We start from the raw sequence: 18,759 nt of genomic DNA on the forward strand, positions 1-18,759 counted from the left end.
CTTACTTTCCTCCTCCACTATTCAAAGCCGGTGTTGGCCTAGTAAGTAAGTCTGAAATCTGAGAGGATAATTTCGTCTTCGCTGCTGTTTGTTGCTGCACCCTTACTTCAGCTGCATCTGCCAAATGCATCAATGTCTTTCTTTCTGGGCTTTCTTCAAAATTCTTACAGCCAATACATTTACATATTGAGGAACACATTATTTTTGCCTAAAAAATTTATAAAAGTTTCCAAATCAAAACAAAAAAACATTACTATAAGTAGATTCCACAATCAGATTACCAAATAATAACATTACCTAATCAACTGACATAAGATTAGATGGAAGCATCTATTTCTGTCAATGACTAAATGGGCTAAGTATGCAGGTGGCTAGGTCAGGTAGTCTAAAGTCTGAAAATGGCCAAACAATGTTGATGTTCAAATCCTTTCATGTCCATTTTCCCCCTACTATGAATATAGATTTTCCTCCTGGCATGAATAGCCCATATTCTTCATAAGGACTATGAATGACACATTAAAATATTAAAAAGGGTCATTCAGGGGGCTGGGGTTGTGGCTCAGCAGCAGAACACTCGCCTAGCACATGTGAGGCCCTGGGGTCGATCCTTGACACCATATAAAAATAAATAAATAAAATAAAGACATTGTGTCCAACCACAGCTAAAAAATAAATATTACAAAAAAAAAAAAAAAAAAGATGGTCATTCAGAATTAAACCACCTCAATCAAATCACCATTTGTTATTTTTGTTTTTCAGTCCTGGAGATTAAACCCCAAGCTTGTGCACACACTCTACCACTAAGCTATATCTCAGCCCATTTTATTTTTTGTTTTCTGAGACAGGATCTCTTCAATTTGCCCAGGCTGGCCTTGAACTAACTTGTGGTCCTCCTCCCTCAGCTTCCCAAGTAGCTGGGATTACAGGTGAACTCCACCACACCTGGCCATACATGCTGTTTTTTATATGCCCTCACTGAATTCTCTTTCCTCTTCAGATTTCTAGAACGCTTCAAAAATCTATAAATTCATAATCTAGTGTGAACATCCATGTAAAAATATATATTTATATGAGAACCTAGATCTATGTACATACCAACTCAAGGAATACAGAATTCTCTTTTTAGTTTGTTTTACAAAATCATATACCTACTTTTCTGCATCTTGTTTTCCTTATACTTCAACACTTCATAAAATACTATCCCCTTCTAGTCATTTGGCAGAGCTAGAATTCATTCTGTTTAATGGCTGGGTATTAATCCCTGGTAAGATATGTCATGTTGTATTAGGGAATATATTCCCCTATCAATGAGTATTTGTTTTGTTTCCAGTTCATTGGTAATACAAATAATGCATATAAAGATGGGGGGGTGGGTAATAAAATTATGCTTTTATTTCTCTGAGCCAGATCTTTATAATGGTGCTCACTGGTCGAAGAATATAAGTTCCTATTGTTTGTTTGTTTGATACCAGGGATTGAACTCAGGGGCATTCGACCACTGAGCCACATCCCTAGCCCTATTTTGTATTTCATTTAGAGACAGGGTCTCACTGACTTTGCTGAGGCTGGCTCTGAACTCAAGATTCTCCTGTTTCAGCCTCCTGAGCTGCTGGGATTAGGATATATGTATTTTAATTTTAAGAGATATAATCAGATTGTTTTTTCCAGCTGTAACTAACACCTCTTCACATCTCATCAGCAATTAAGGCTGTCCTACATTCCCTCCAATAATGGATGTTCCAACTCTTTTTATTTTTTAGTATTTTCCAATCTGACTGGGGATAACATAAAGTGAAATCACATTGTTATTTACATTTCCCTGACTCCTGAAAAATTTGAATATCTTTTTTTAGTCTCATTTTCTTCAGTGAACCTGTATCGATTTAAATAAACAAACCTATCCTCTCTCTATAGCACTTAGCAAGGTAAATGGACCAGATTTTAAACACATTTACTCTACTCCTTTCTTACAATACACCAATAAATAAAGGAACAATGGATATATGTTTGGCTTCACTGGGTTACTCCCAATTAACAGGCTTATTTGGGATTCCAACTAAAGCAACACTTAATATGCATCTAATGATGAAGAAAGAAAATTCCTGGCCCTGGAGCAGAGAATTATCAATGATGGTAACTTGGATTCTTTTTTTTTTTTTAATTCGTTAAATTGCTGGTGGACTTTTATCTTATTTATTAATTTATTTAAATGTGGTGCTAAGAATCAAACCCAGTGCCTCACAGATGCTAGGCAAGCACTCTACCACTGAGCCACAACCCCAGCTGCGATTATGTTTTACTAAGACCAAAGGTGCTCAGGAAAGAAAAATGACAATGACAAGGAATCCTCTAGACTTTGCTAATTTACCTTCCCCAACAACCAAAGCAGGGTGAGCAGGTTACAAGAAAAGACACAATCATTTAAATAACAATGGACAACCAACTCATACAATCAACCAGGCCTGAAGGCATGTGAAAGGATTATGTATATATTGTCTACTTGGAAATCAACTGGACCAAAAAGCCAACTAAACTGAAGATTAATTTGTCAACGTAACAAAACTTCAGACAAAATTCTGACAGTACAAACTGCTACTCAACATCACTATTCACAGTGAGTCAATTAGCCACTGCTATTCTTAGTTTAATATATTTCAAATTTTTCCATCTTTTGATAAATGACTTTGGGAATGACAAATCAGTTGTTAACATGTTATGTCTGTTTTGACACAGTTTCATTAGAGTAGGCAGGGCAGGTTTCTCTCTGCTAATAATTTTCAACCATCCTACTACCTTTTCTACTTGTATTAATTCATATTTCTTAACAAATTCAACTAAATTGTTTATGCATGTTCCAATTTCATTATACCCAGCATGTATTAATAATTCAATGTCAAATACATGAAAAGCTTTGCCCTTCGGAACCAATTTATAAAAATTTCCATCTTCTCTCTTTTTGTGGACTTGGTTTGATAGTTCCCCCCAAAAAAGAAATCTATTTATTTTTTATGTTAACGACAAATTTAGTATTATGTATTTATAAACAGAGACTATTTTTATCAGGCATTCAAATAGAATGAAGGGTCAATATATCCTATACCGAATGAAAAACTGGCTTGTTTGTAAGATTTTATTTAAGAAACTTTTAAAATTGATCTTGACTTTGTACAATTTTTATATATATTGACTCAGAATTAACAAGATGTTTACTATCTTTTTTTTTGTTTTGTTTTCCTTTTGTGGTGGTGGTACTGAGGATTGAACCGAGAGGCCACTGAGCTATATCCCTAACAACCCATTTTTTGTTTCAAACAGGGACTTGTTAAGCCGCCCAGAATGGCCTTTAACTTTACTCAGCCTCCCAAGTTACTGGAACTATATGCATTCACCACCACACCCAACTTTAATTTATTTCTTGAGAGAAAATTAGACCTTCTACATAGTAAGTTCAGGAAGAATTCATTACACAGAGAATACTATATACAATATCTTGCATACGACACATTTTGTATGAGAGAAGGCACTGAATTGCAGAACATACCTTACCAATGCTGAGTATAACCATTGATGGTGGTACAAGGCTAGGCTTTCTGCCAAAGCATTGGAAAAAAATCTCCCTCTGAGAATGGCATTTGAAAGAATGAAAATAATAAAAGAAGAAAGCCAACTGTAGGAATAACTAATCCAATAGACTGTCAGTAGAGAGTTTCAAGCACATCAGGAGACATTATGGTAACCAAGGGTTAATCTCAGGCAAAATCAGATTGTTATGTTTAAATTTTTAAAATAGTAAGTTCTATAGTATTTTGTCTAAAGTAAGAAGGGGAGGCTTTACACTGCATCTGTCAAAGCAGAGTAGAAACTATATGCTCCAGAGAAGATGGCTGAGTCATAAATAAAAATAGCCAATTGGGTGTGACAATGAAACAGTGAAAATGGACCCAGGCACCTAACAGTGAACTGAACTTTATCCAGTAATGTCCATATTCCTCCCTTCGTATCTGAATGTACCAAGGATTGAACTTAATCACTGAGCCACATCCCTAGTCCTTTTTATATTTTGTTTTGAGACAAGTTCTCACTGAGGTGCTTAGGGCCTTGCCAAGTTGTTGAGGCTGACTTTGAACTTGTAATCCTCCTGCCTCAGCTTCCCAAGCTGCTTCGATTACAGGTGTGTGCCACCACACCTGGCCAAACTTCTCAATATAATTTAGTTTTTCACAGAGCAATGTTTTCTGAGGGGCACTGCTGGCTTTTCTGGTCAAGAGAATCCTTTATTTCAGGATCTCATTCTGGAAGATAGGCTATTTTGTATTCACATATTTCCAAAAAGCTTGTGGAGGTAAGTAGTACTGTCCCTCAGTTGAGAACCACTGCCCTATCTTCTGAAGCACTTTGATATTATTATCTGTATTGAAAAATCAATATACTGGTGCTCTAATTTGCATACTTTCAGGTATAATAATCAAGAAGTTATGAAACAGTAAATCAGCTGAGACCCCAATATGTAATGATAAGCCCAAGGGTCTTCCTCAAACAAGGCCCTTGGACTAACTGTGCATACTTTTGAACTATAATGGTAAGGTGATTTCCTGACATTAAAGTAAATTTTTATAGTATGTCCTTTCTAAAACTTTTCAAAAGACAGATTACTTTCCCCAACAAGCATCTCACCTCATAGCATTCACAGTAGTTTTTAAGACATCCTGATCGTTTGCAATTACATCCTTTGCTATGACGTCGATCTGATTCTCCCTCCTTTCCTTTCCCTATCTTAGGCTTAAAAGCTTCTGGATTTCTGTCAAGGCATGCCTATCAAAAGAGATCAAATATCAAAATTAAAGTTAAATCACATTAAATTTAAATACTGCAAAGGAAATTAATTTTTTTTTTTTGTAAGGCAACTGAGTTCTTTAAAAATGGGTAATACTGGAGATTTTTATCAGTTAAATGAAAATAAAAAACAATCACCTTTATTGCTTTTTGCCTTTCATTTTCATGTTCCAAATTGTTGTAACAATTAGTACAATTGCAATTGTTGCAAAATTCGCCATTTGCAAAGCAGTCACAGTACCTGGAAGGTAAAAATCAGTATAAAATAAAAAGTCATTATTAAATAAAATTGTCAAATGCATTATGTATGTAGGAAAGCCTTTTAAAAATGTACTCAGAGCTTCCTACTTACAGAATTAACCACACATTTGGATTTCAGCCATAACTGAGGCTCAAAATTTAAGTCACCAACTCCTAGTCCAACTAAGTTGTTGTTAGTCCAACTAAGAACAGCTGCCAACACAAAAGATGTGACTTTATGAGCTCCCCAAATAAGTTATTTCAAAATCTTGGGGGAGGAGAAAAGAAAAGAAATATACTGGCTACATTCAATTAGTGGAACTCACTCAGCTATAGCAATGTTTCTTTGGATTCTAAGACACTCTAGAAGACCAATGCTTTTTCACTGAATTGTTTCATGTCAAAGCTTTTGATTTAATGCTAATAAACTAATCATCCAACAATTTTTAAAAACTTTTTTTAGTGTTGATGGACCTTTATTTTATTCATTTATTTATATGTGGTGCTGAGAATTGAACCCAGTGCCTCACACATGTGAGGCAAGCGCTCTACCACTGAGCCACAAACCCAGCCCCTCATCCAACAATTTTTAAAAACTCAGATTTTTTAAAATAATCACCTCACTCAAGAGACCAAATACAAAAGTCATAAATATCAAACTTATTAATAAGGACATAAACTGTATGCAGTTGTGTTCCCAAAGACTCTAAAACTATTTCCTAATCAATCAATGAAAGAATTCCTTTATGCTGCTGTATGTGCTCATTCACTTTTGTGTTTACTTTCTTGTATGTAATTGGCCTGTTAAGAATTTTTAATAATCTCCATTTATTTTTAAGAGCATTTCTAGTTTTATCAAGTAAGCAAACAACAGTAAAAACACTTACAATTTCAAACACAGCGATTTTGTACAGTTGCAGGGTTTTCTTGGCCGACTGGCAGATTCTGATGGAATTATGCTATGCAGATATATTAAAAAAAAAAAGTATACATTTTAATCAATTAAAGATAACTACATACATTAGAAAATTATCCAAGCTATAAAAACCCTTTTTACATAAAATTTTAACAGATATATCCATCTCTATTAAAAGTTGGCTCAGTGGTAGAGCACTTGCCTAGCATGTGTAAAGCCCTTAGGTTCAATCCTGAATACCACAAAAAGGAAAAAAAAAATTAAAAAACAAAAATGGTTGAAAACAGTTCAGAACTCTTGGAATTCAATTATAAAAGGTAATGAAGAGAAAGGGGTGTGTAGAAGGGGAATGGGATGGTGGATATGAACTGGTTCCCTATCATTAACTAAATACTGCTTCTAAACTGATTGCAAAAGTAGTAATCAACAGATTATCAAACAAAAAATAACAAAAACCAAGAACCTAACATAATTTTGTAAATAGTTAACATCATTTTAAGTCATTCAGAATGAGAGAATAATAAAATGTGGCAAAATTGATGAATCTGAATAAGGGAATTTATCAGTTCTTTTGACTATTTCTATAACTTGTCTATTTTAAGTATTTCAAAATAGAAAGTACTTTTCTCTAAAGTACTCACATGGCTTTAAGAGGAAAAATCATATGGGATGTATTTTGGAATAAATATAGTTAATGTTACATTTAAATTGATCCAACAACTTACATATTTTCAAAATACTCACCCATTGAAAGGGAGTCTTGCCTGGGTCTGGATACCAGATGTTCCAGTAAAATTAGAGTTGCTTGCTATAGACACATATGAAGACTGCTGTAGCTACATGTAAAGAAAGGGAAATTTAGATCATATTTGCAAAAAATGAATAATGCTCTCAGGTACAATGATTACCAAGAAGCATAAATTCACCTACCAAAATAGAAAAAACATAATGGGAGAATTTCATATAAAAAGCTAACACTAGGAGCACAAATAACATGAACGTTTTGCAGTACTAAATAATTAATTAACTATTTTATTATGGCAGAATTATGGAAATTCTAGATGAATGAGCTGAAAGTAATAAAATAACACATATTGGCTAGAAAAAAATGTAATGTGCCTTTATTACAAATCATAGAAAATGGGAAGTTACATGCATAACTGAGTTTCTATTTTATACCTATTTCTTTTTTCTTATTTTGTGGTACTGGGGATAAAGCCTGGGGCATCATACATATTGGGCAAGTGCTTTCCTGCTAAGCTACATCTCCAGCCCTTTTCATTTTATTTTTGAGATGTGGACTCACTAAGTTGTCCAGACTGTCCCCAAATTTGGAACTCTCTTGCCTCAATTTCCAAAGTAGGGAAGCTGAGAATATAGTTGTGTACCACTGCACCCAGCCCTCTGTTTTATACTGATTTCTAAATATAAGAAATGTTAATAATAAAAATTCTGAACATTTTTTTTAAATCAGTGGTCACATAACCTACTCCAAAATACATTTCATATAAAGTACACTTGTAGGTTTCTATTTCCTCTATTATAATCAGAGTTGATTGATTCAATAGTTTAGAACATGGTGCTAGTTAACTTGATCAAATGACAAAGGAAATTTTCTATCTGCTTCATGGAAGCAGCACTCCCAACCCAAGTCAGCCAACAGAATAATACATGGCTTCAATCCTAATAATGACCAGATAATGACCGGATATTGGTGGACAGACAACTAAAGATATGTCACCTAGAAATGTATTGTGCTTGGAAAATAAACTGCAAAAGTCAGTGTCATCATATTTTTGTATGATGAAAGAACTTAATTATATACAATCTTTTCTAAATTCATTCGGACTCAGCTGACTCTCAGTTCAACTTTTCTCAAATCTCCAGTCTTGCACTCTCACCAGACCTCTTGCAAATCTAAATTGTCTGACTTTTAAAATCTGACTTGTGTGTGTGTATATATATATATATATATATATATATTTTTTTTTTTTTTTTTTTTTTTTGGTGTGTGTGTTGGGGAGGGTATTGGAGATTGAACTCAGGGTCACTTCACCACTAAGCACATCCCCAGCCCTATTTTGTGTTTTATTTAGAGACTCAGAGTTGCTTAGTGCCTTACCAATGCTGAGGCTGCCTCAGCATCCTGAGCAGCTGTGATTATAGGCATGCACCACCATGCCCAGCCTTGTGTATATATTTCTAAATGCTGAAAATACAGAGGAAAAAAACTCAGATTTTTTTTAGAAAAAGTCACTTTAATACTGTTTTTGAGTAGTTTCAGAATGTCATAGTGGTAGGCATCTTAAACCCAATTATCATTTTGAGGTCTATGAAATACAATGACTTCATTTTTTCCCACCTACCTGAGTAACGTACTGAGCTGGAAGCACTGCATAACCCACATTCCCTGTTCCTGGAGCTGGTGCCAGGACAGTACCTGGTGGCAGGTTAGTGAGGTTGGGCTGGATCTGTGGCAGTGGGGTGGCAGGCATGATAAGCCGTTGCTGTGGTTGGCTAGTAGTTACTATTTGTGAAGTTGGATTGATGGGTTTGGGGACAACCTAAAAAAAAGACATTTTGTAATCACAGTTTATCACAAATTTTATCACAAAAATAAATTTTCAGCTTCGAAATTCAGTATCTTATACTTAAATCTCAACTTTGAATTTAAAAAATAAATTATCATTTCAGAGAAACCAAGATAAGAAGTGATAACTTACTTGTTTGACAGCCTGAGCTTGGACAAATGGAACTGACATCCGCACTGGGGTTGTATTAACAACCACTGGCTTTGCTTTTTAAAAGAAGAAGGAAAATATGAATAATTTATTTACAGAAAACGACACTCAAAACTCTTGAGAATACTTAGCACTCCCCCAAGTTATTTTTCAAGTCATGAAAAATTCCATTTGCTTCCTATTTTAAGCAATCTTTAATCAGGATAGTTATCTTTCAAATTGCTTACCCCATCTACCTGAGAATTTTTATTAAAAGTGACTATAGGCTATCCACCTATTTATAGACATTATATTAAAAATATTTCAATCTGCATTCAGAAGACTTAAACATTCAGTATTAAATCCAGTCAAATGAAATGTTTCATAAGTAAAAGAACCACCATTGATGAGCTTGGGTAACGACACTGTTCTATTCTCCTATTTCTAATTGCTGTGTTTCTATTCAAACCAGAGAAAATATCACTCTGGTAGAATTCAATATTTACAGAATAGATACTAAAAGGCAGCATGGCATAAATGTTAAAAATGTGGGTTCTAAAGTCATAAGAACCAGGGGATTCAAACCCCTGTTCTGCTACTTTCATGACTTTAATTCTCTTTGCCTGTTCCTTAACTGAAATATGGGAGTATCTACCTTCAACAGTAAAGGATGAACTATATCAATTCATGAAAATTGATTAAAATAGTGCCTAACAAATAATAAGTATTCAATAAATGTTGTCATAGTTATTATTGTAACCATTATTACCATATAAATGGCATCATGGCCAGTATTCCAGGGAAACTAAAGTATTAGACACCTGCACTCAAGGACTTCACATTCTAGTAAAATAGATCAGGTAAATACTCAAATAAACTAATAAAGAATATGATAAACTTCTGTGGAATTTCATAGAAGAGAAAATACACATCTTACTGACAGAGAATGGGAATATGGCAAACAAGAATACACAGAGGATATGAAATTGGCACTGATCAATGGGCAGGTGGCAGAAAGAGTACACAGGTATTCCATGCAGGCTCAAGAAGGAATAGTAGAGCTTTGGTCGTGGGAAGCTGCAAAGCATACTGTCAACATGTTGGCAAACAGACCAGTTTGTCTAGACTCTAGGGTTAAAGTAAACAAACACATACAAAAAGGGAGACCAGTTTGTCTAGACGCTAGGGTTAAAGTAAACAAACAGATACAAAAAGGGAGACATTGAGGACCTTAAATGTTAAGGTAGAGATCTGTGTTTTTAATTCAGTAGACAATGAGAAGTTTCTGGACGTTCTGAAGTGCAGAAAAATTATTCATAAAAAGAAACTGTATATGACAGCAAGAGTGTAAAACATAATCAAGTTGTAATAAACAAGACCAGACAGAAGAGTGTAAAAATAGAGGGTCTGGGGTGACAGCCCTGGGAAGAAAAGGGAAAAACAGTTTTAAGGGACCTTGTGGAAGTGAAAGAAACATAACCAACCAACCACCGCATTGTAGGAATTGAAGGTAGAGTGAAAGAAAAAGTAAGTTATGGCAGAGTTTTAAAAAAAAAAAAAAAAAAAAACAGGAAAATAATGGCTATTTAAAACTGAAAACTTGAGGATGAGCTGATTTGAAGAAAGTAAATCCAGACATGGAGAAATAATGTCATGACATTCAGGAGAAAGACTGGCAGGAGATCAAAAAGGTTAGTCCAGGACCAAAAGAATTTTTAAAACTGCCAATTGCCATTTTAACAGTCTGAAAGAGGGATTTAAGAAGATAGAAAGGACATTTATTTGGGTTTAATATATGTTAAAGTAAGGCCTGGAGTCTGGACTGAGAAAAGTTGGAATAATGGGATCTAAACTGCTCTGAACAATAACTAAAAAATTCTATCCAAAGATTTCTTTGGATATAGAGACTATAATGATAGTAAAAGGTTTTCATACTTTTGAAGGAGACTGGAAGGCTAAAGACAAGTCAAGAGAGTCCTGGAAGAGAACTTTAAAGACATCTGATCTAAGAGAGCAGGCTGTTGCAGCAAGGTGACAAACTAGGGAGATGCAGGAAGACAAAGGTGACAAACTAGGGAGATCTCCAGGTCTGATTAGCAGTGATGGTTGTATAACTTTGAATACACTAAAAACCAGCATTGTATGCTTTAAAAGAGTGAATTTTATGGTGTCAATGAAAACTGCATCTCAATAAAGTTGTTATTCAAAGGGTGTATGACTATGAAATAAAGGAACAGTGACATCTGATATCTAATTTAAAGATGTTTCTGTTCTGGTTTGATTCTCCTCAGGTTATTGAAGTGTTACTAAAGTTATAATAACCACTATAGATTGTTCTCGGCAATACTAAAATACGTGTGTGGGACACAGGAGAATAGAGGCCCTCCACTACTTGATACTTGAAGATGACGGTTACTGTTCTGTGCAGACACGGATAACAACTGGAAGAATGTGGGAACTTCCTGGTGGTCGAGAGAAATAATGCAGACCGACCTGTCATATCAAATAGAGCACTGTCCCTGCCTCCTCCTCATATACATTCATGAACGTACATATACACACGAGCAGGCACACACACCCCTAGAAAACTTAAGTACTTGAGATAATATAGGTCGGTATCTGCACACTGAGCTTTAACGGAAACCTGAGGAATAAGGACTATTATATAACTAAAGTGGTCAGAAAACAGAAACACTATAAAACAGCTAGGGAAAGGGATATTATATAATTAAGTCAATAGTTCATGTTTCTCCTCCTCCTCCTCACCTTGGTGTACATTACTAATTACTACTGTACATTTCATAAAAGCTGACATAATCTATTTTGTTTTTTTGTTTGTTTGTTCTTTAACAAGAACTCTAAACAATCCTTGAGAATAGTTTTCTTCCAAACTTCAGACACCATACCAGCAAGTGTTTGAGGTTTTTTTAATTTCTTAAGTTGATTTCCTCCTTTGCCAAGATGGTAGATTTCATTTTGAAGAGGTTAACTAAGTACTCTCCGGGTCCTTTTACGCTGCCTGCCAGCAAGTCAGTAATTAACACACAGAGCCTTTGAACATTGGGGGTTTTTCTAAAATTTTTTTTTAGATGTTGATGGGCCTTTATTTTGTTTATTTATTTATATGCAGTTCTGAGAATTGAACACAGTGCCTCACACATGCTAGGCAAGCACTACACCACTGAGCCACAACCCCAGCTCCTGAACATTGGTTTTTATAAAGCTCTGGAGGGCAGGGGAATATACAAGGTGAACTTAATTCCTTTCTGCATTTAAGTAAATCCTTTATAGGAAATTATATCCTTAGAAAGATACAATATAATATATCTGAGGAACTACAGCAACTATTTAGTGTATCTCTAGTCATCATTTTTGTAAAATAACATATTTTATACAGCCAAATCTTTTATGGGACAGGAGAGAAAGACAAAAAGAGAAAAATAAGGTGGAAATTAGGGAAATTGAATGGATGGTTGTGTATGTGAGTGGGTTAGAAGGAGTATAAAGAAAGGAAGGGGAAAGGGGCAGAGGGAGAGAGGGGAGAACAAAGAAGCAACACCAAAGGTGGAGTGCAAAAAAGGAAGAAGCCAGGAAGCAGAGAGTAGGATAGGGATTGCCAGAAGGACAAGAGAAAAAAAGCAGAGAGGGGAAGAAAGAAGGACATAAAGTTGAAAAAAAAAAAGGTACCAGTAAATACATCAGACTTATGAAATACAGCCCAACCCATTTCTCCACCTTCCTGGATCACTTAAACCAAAGCCTTATTCTTATAAGTTAATTAAGGTTAGCACCGCACGGGAAATGGGCTCTCAGTAAACTATACGAATATAAAAACACACACACATTATATATAACCAATAGAATCTAATGACTTCTTTATATCAGCATGATATCTAAGTAGATGGGTTTGTAGCATTTCTCTTGGTCCTTGCTAAGTTTAAAGTATTGAGAGAATATAAAACTTGACTCCCTTAGCCAATAATATGCAAGTTTCATTTTTCCTCTCATTAAGAATGCTACAATAAATATTTTCTTTCAATGTCAGCTTAAAAAGGGATTAGGAAGTATAATTTGGTATGTCTAATTTGGTAGAACACATACTAAAATACTGTCTATTCCATTTTCTCCCATCAATGATTTGAAAAAGAAAGTTTCTTTTCTTGTACAGTTTCCAATAGTTGAACTAGCTATCAGCAGTAGGTAGCTCCAAATTTCTCATCACTTAATAAATGAAAAGATGAACCAACTAATCTTTAATTCTTCTACTGACTTCTTTGTTTTGTAGTGTGAGAACCCAGGACCCAGAACCTACTGCATGTTAGGCAAGTGCTCTACCACTAAGCTAACATACCCAGCCTATTTACTTCTAATAAACAGTAAGTCATCCATTAGCCATCCGTTACATTTTTACATTGCTGGAATAAAAAGCAGCCCTCCAAAGAAAAACTTAGACCTTCAACTGTTAACTATTCTGATCCTTTCATAACAATCCTTTTTACAATATTTTTTAGTTGTCAATAGACCTTTATTTTTATTTACTTATTTATATGTGGTGCTGAGAATCGAACCCAGTGACTCAAACATGCTAGGCAAGCACTCTACCATTGAGCTACAACCCCAGCCCTCTTTCATATCAATTTTTTTTCAAAGTAGATAGACATGAGAAAGGTTACACATGTGTCTGTGTATGTGTATCAGGTGTAGGAGGGTTAAATACAAACAAAGAAAACAAAAGGAAAACAAAGAAATATCTTCTAGAAAAAAAATACAACTAGACAAACTAATGGAACATTTTAGTCACTTTTTATTAACTAGATTCAAAATAAGTATCACTCAAAATAAAATTAAATACAGTATTAAGTTCTTATTTATATCCTTGCCTTTTTCAACACTATCAAGGGACTTCATAGCTCAGAAACTGAAATAAATAATTTGGTTCCATCTAAATCTATTCCAATGGCATCAATAGTAGGTTTTTAGACCAGTATCAAAATAGACAATCACAAATAAATAATTATGATTATCTGGTATTATAGCACACCTCCAGCTACCAACTTCTAGTACAATGCAATACCACAGTTGTATACAACTATGATTTTATTTCACTGCTGATTCAAACTATCAGCTGAAATGCCACAATCAAATCAGAATTTCAGCAAGAAAAGGACCAATATCTTTAATAATGTTAAAAGCATCCATTACTATTTTTTAAAAAAAAAAAAAATGGTTACTAACCTTGCTGAAGAGGCTGAGTGTTTGTACTGGGATTCTGACTAACTGGTTGGGTTGAGCTACTGGCTGTTGTGGCAGTAACAAGTCGGACATAATGAAACTTGCTTCCAGGCACTTGAATCTGCTGGACATTGGGAGCAGTTGCCAGAGGAATAATTGTCTTAAACTGTGATGTGCTCACTCCTCCAACAGTGATGGTCTGCACAGCTGATTTCACTGCCTAGTAAACAATACAACACAACATGGCTATCATTAATCTGGGATTTAACTTTCCTATTCTTTTGACTTATGATGATTGCTCAAGTAATAAAGAATGCTCCTGTATTTCATCAAAAGCTGTTGAAAAGAACAACCTGTTCAAAGAGAAATGAAAAAGAATAGTAATGAATACAGGAGTGAAAACAAAATTAATGAGTTCTACCCTCCTTTTCTAGTAGTCAACTTCCTCAGTATTCCAGGTCAGAAAATTTGCTATAAAGAAATTATTACTTAATTTGCAAAAACTTACACAGTCTTGATACTATCAGGTAAAATTCACAAGGAGTATTTTTAAAACTCCCAGAATTAAGCACTATATTCAATAGAGAGAAAAAGAGATATAGGTATTAACACCAAATTAGCCATAATAAATTTTATGTTCTAAAGGAAAAAGAAAAGCCCATCTTATACCCTTATTAAAGTCTAGTCAATTCTGAGAGGCTTATAATACCCACTCCCCATGTACCACAATACCTACTAGCAAGATGCCAAATTCAGCCCAAAATTACCCCATTTTGTTTGTACAGAGAAACTAACCAGTTTTAGATAAATCAGATCTCAGTCAATACATTATTTTAATATTAATCCTTTCCTTCAGTCAGACATAAACTGATGAGACTTCTGCAAAAGCTTTAAAAAAAAAGAGCTGAGTTAACTAGATTTCTGAGATGTCCCTAATTTATGTTATGACTAATATATAACACACAGGCATCCAAAGCAAAGAACTGTTGTATGGTATTGTTTTATAAAGGTTTATGTCCCCACCTTTTCTACATAAAGCCCTCATGCTAAAAGACAATTGAAATATAATGGAGGAAGTCTATATTCGTCATGAAGATAACTATTTATGAAAGAAGAATTCTGAAATTGTTGAACATTTTCATAAAAGCCCAGGTAAAAGCAAAAAGGAGAATGTCATTTAGTTTGAAAACTCTGCAGTCAAAGGAGATTACTTTTGCAAAAAATAGTTCACATGTTCTCATTAGGCAGAGGCCCTGAAAAGCAGATTTAAAATAAAAAGATAGGAGGGGGGATAGTAGAGGATAGGAAAGGCAGCAGAATACAACAGACTCCAGAATGGCAATATGTAAATCAATGGTTGTGCAACTGAAGTGATTCTGCAATCTGTATATGGGGTAAAAATGGGAGTTCATATCCCACTTGAATCAAAGTGTGAAATATGATATATCAAGAACTATGTAATGTTTTGAACAACCTACAATAAAAATTAATTTAAAAAAATAAATAAATAAATAAATAAATAAATAAAATAAAATAAAAAGATAGCCATACTCACAATATCAGGCAAATATGTCCAATAGGCAAATGTGTACAGTAGTCAATAGTGCAAGATACAATCCTTGCCATATACACACACACACAAACCCACACACATATATGTACATATGTGTGCATATACTTATATATTTTGGCTATCTGGTATGCATTGGGGGAAGTACTAAAAATTCTAAAACTACATTGAATGGTAAGTGTAGCACAGCACAAGTACAGGGACTGGTTTATTTTAGCTGGCACATTATCTTCTTTTTGGGGGGTGGGGGGGGTACCAGGAATTGAATTCTGGGGCACTTGACCATTGAGCCACATCCCCAGCTCTATTTTGAATTTTATTTAGAGACAAGGTCTCGAGTTGCTTAGAGCCTTGCTTTTGCTGAAGCTGACTTTGAACACATAATCCTCCTGCCTCGGCCTCCAGAGTCCTTAGGATTATGGACATGAGCCACCACACCTAGACATATTATCTTTTTTTAAAATAAATTTTACTGTGTATATTTAAGATATATATATATATATATATATATATATATTACAGTTATTTATTATAGGTTTTATACTGTATTTGGGATTCTTGTTAAATATATATATATATGCTACTGTGAATGCTGCAATGAACACAGGTTGCTGATTTCATTTCCTTTGGTCATATGCCCAGAAGAGGGATTGCTGGGCCATATGGTTGTTATGGCCCCACCCCCTCATTCCCATCCCCAGCCTTGAGGTGGAGTCTTGCTGTTTTCCCAGGGTGATCTCAAACTCCCATCTCAGTTTCCCAAGTAGCTGAATTTCTGGTATGCAATAAACCAAACAGCTTATTTTTTAAATTTCTTTAGAAACTTTCATATGGTTTTCCAAAATGGCTGCATCAATTTGCATTCCAATCACCAGTGTGTAAAGATTCCCTTCTCTCATCACCATATTTACCTTTTGACTTTTTGTTAACAGCCATTCTAAAGGGCATGAGATGGCATCTCACAGTGATTTTGATTTACATTTCCCTAACAATTAATGATGCTGATTACCTTTTATAAGTCTGCTTTTTTTGTTGTTGTTTGGTACTAGGGATTACCCAAAGATGCTGTATCACTAGCTTGCATCTCCAGACCTTTTCAATTTTTAAATTTTGATATAGGGTCTTGTCAAATTGCTGAGGGACTAAGTTGCTGGCTGGCCTAGTGATTCTCCTGCCTCAGCCTCCTGAATACATGAAATTATAGGTATCATTTTTATATCTTCTTGGGAGAAAAATCTGGTCAGTCCCTTTTCCCATTTTGATAATTGAGTTATTTATTTTTCTATTATTGAGTTATACGAGGTCTTTATATATTTTAGATATTAACCTCTTATCAGATATATGATTTATAAACATTTCTTCCCAATCTGTAGGCTGTCAATTCATTTGTTGTCTTCTTTGTTACTAAGATTTTTAGGTTGATGGATTCCCATTTATTATTTATTTTATTGTAGCATGATTTTTTTGGTACAATATCCCCCTACCAAAAACAAATCATTGTCAAGGCCAATATCCAGGAGCTTTTTCCCTAGGTTCTCTTATAGGAGTTTTATAGTTTCAGCTCTTACATCTAGGTCTTTAATCCATCTTGAGTTGATTTTATTTTAATTGATTTTTGTGCATAGTATAAGGATCCAATTTCATTTTTTTGTATGTGAAAATCTAGTTTTCCCAGCACCGTTTACTAAAGACTGTTTGCTTCCCATTGTCCTCTTGTCAAAAATTAGTTGAATATATATTTGTATTTATTTCTGGACTTTCCATTCTGTTCCCCTGGTCTATGTGTCTGCTTTCATGCCAATACCATACTGTTTTATTATTATAGCTTTACAATATAATTTAAAATCAGGAAGTGTGATGCCTCTGATTTCTCTTTCTCAGAATTGTTTTGGCTTTGGGATCTTCATGATTCCTTATGAACCTCAGGATTTTTTTAGAATTGTTTTTCATTCTGTGAAGAATGCCATTGGGATGTTGAAGGAGTTGAACTGAATCTGTAGATTGCTCTGGGTAATATGGACATTTGAACAATACTAATTCTTCCAATTTATGAGCATGAGATATTGTTCCATTTATTTGTGTCTTTTTCAATTTCTTTTATCAATGTTCTTTTTTCTCTCTTTATATTCAATTTTTAATGTATCCTAAACATGAAGTCATAACTGCAAGCTGTACATAACTGGTTTTCTTTAAGAAAAAGATCAGAACTGAATATATTTTTAATATTATGTAAGTCTTTACATTTAGTATAGTTAAATATTTGGATTTAAATCAATTAGTATACTATCTTCCATTTGAACTACCTCTTCTGTTCCTTTTTCTCTCCTTTCTTATATTCTTTTGGACTAAATATTTTATTGGGGTTAGGGGTATAAATTTCCCTCCATAAAGAAAGTAAAAAAGAAAAAGTTATTATTTCATTTCCCCCATATTAGCTTGTTACTTATATATTACGTTACTTTTCTTTAAATGGCTATGCTAGATATTATAATATAAAATGTAGGACTATAAGTTAGTCCTTCACATACTACTGAATAAAAGAAACAGAGAACACTATATCCATTTACTTTTTGCTCCAACTTTGCGCTACTATTAAATATTTTAATTTTATATAATTTAAACTTTATGAGCTATTCATTTAGGGGCTGAGATTGTGGTTCAGTGGTAGAGCACTTGCCTCAAATGTGTAAAGCACTGCATTTGATCCTTAGCACCACATAAAAAAATAAATAAATAAAATAAAGTTATTTTGTCCATCTAAAACTAAAAAATTTTTTTTTAAAAAAAAGATATTCATTTAGTTACGTCTATAAACTTACCCTTATTGCTGCATGCCTGGGATCATTTTCCTACTGCTTTAATAATTCACTACGGGATTTCCTTAAGTGTGGGTCTACTGATGAGAAAGTTTCAAAATATCTAACGTTTTCTTGATCTGTATCTGATCTGTTGATAAACTCATCTACTGAGTTCTTATATCAGTTTGGAGTTTAAAATATTCATCTGATTCCTTTTCATAGTTTCTACTTGACTGCTGAAATTGTTCACCTTGCTAAATAAATTTTTTAATTAACATTAATCTTAGTTATTTAAGTCTGAGTCTAATTAAATTCCTTTACCAGTATATCTTGGATTTGAATAATTTGGTCTAGTCTCCTGTATGACTGAAGACTGTTTACTGTTAAAAAAAAATTAAGGAGATAATTTCAGGCTCTGAATTATGCTATATGCTTCAAGAGAGAATTCAC

General features: G+C 34.1%; 1 protein-coding gene across 4 annotated transcripts in view; it reads right to left on the bottom strand.

Annotated features, from left to right (window-relative positions):
- Lin54 (lin-54 DREAM MuvB core complex component) overlaps window positions 1-18,759 on the bottom strand; it is a 73,890-nt gene that overhangs the window by 4,120 nt on the left and 51,011 nt on the right. For 3 of the 4 annotated variants that reach the window (XM_076863872.2, XM_076863873.2, XM_076863876.2), the window contains exons 5-12: window positions 13,945-14,161; window positions 8,713-8,786; window positions 8,356-8,553; window positions 6,734-6,825; window positions 5,961-6,032; window positions 4,972-5,074; window positions 4,675-4,812; window positions 6-208 (exon numbers count right to left, since the gene is read on the bottom strand). In XM_076863872.2, the coding sequence (XP_076719987.2) occupies window positions 6-208; window positions 4,675-4,812; window positions 4,972-5,074; window positions 5,961-6,032; window positions 6,734-6,825; window positions 8,356-8,553; window positions 8,713-8,786; window positions 13,945-14,161 (1,097 nt within the window). The remainder of the gene's footprint in view (window positions 1-5; window positions 209-4,674; window positions 4,813-4,971; window positions 5,075-5,960; window positions 6,033-6,733; window positions 6,826-8,355; window positions 8,554-8,712; window positions 8,787-13,944; window positions 14,162-18,759) is intronic. The other variant, XM_076863875.2, reaches the window with a different exon arrangement.

This window comes from Callospermophilus lateralis, chromosome 8 (assembly GCF_048772815.1).
Source record: "Callospermophilus lateralis isolate mCalLat2 chromosome 8, mCalLat2.hap1, whole genome shotgun sequence".
Classification (NCBI taxonomy): Eukaryota; Metazoa; Chordata; class Mammalia; order Rodentia; family Sciuridae; genus Callospermophilus; species Callospermophilus lateralis.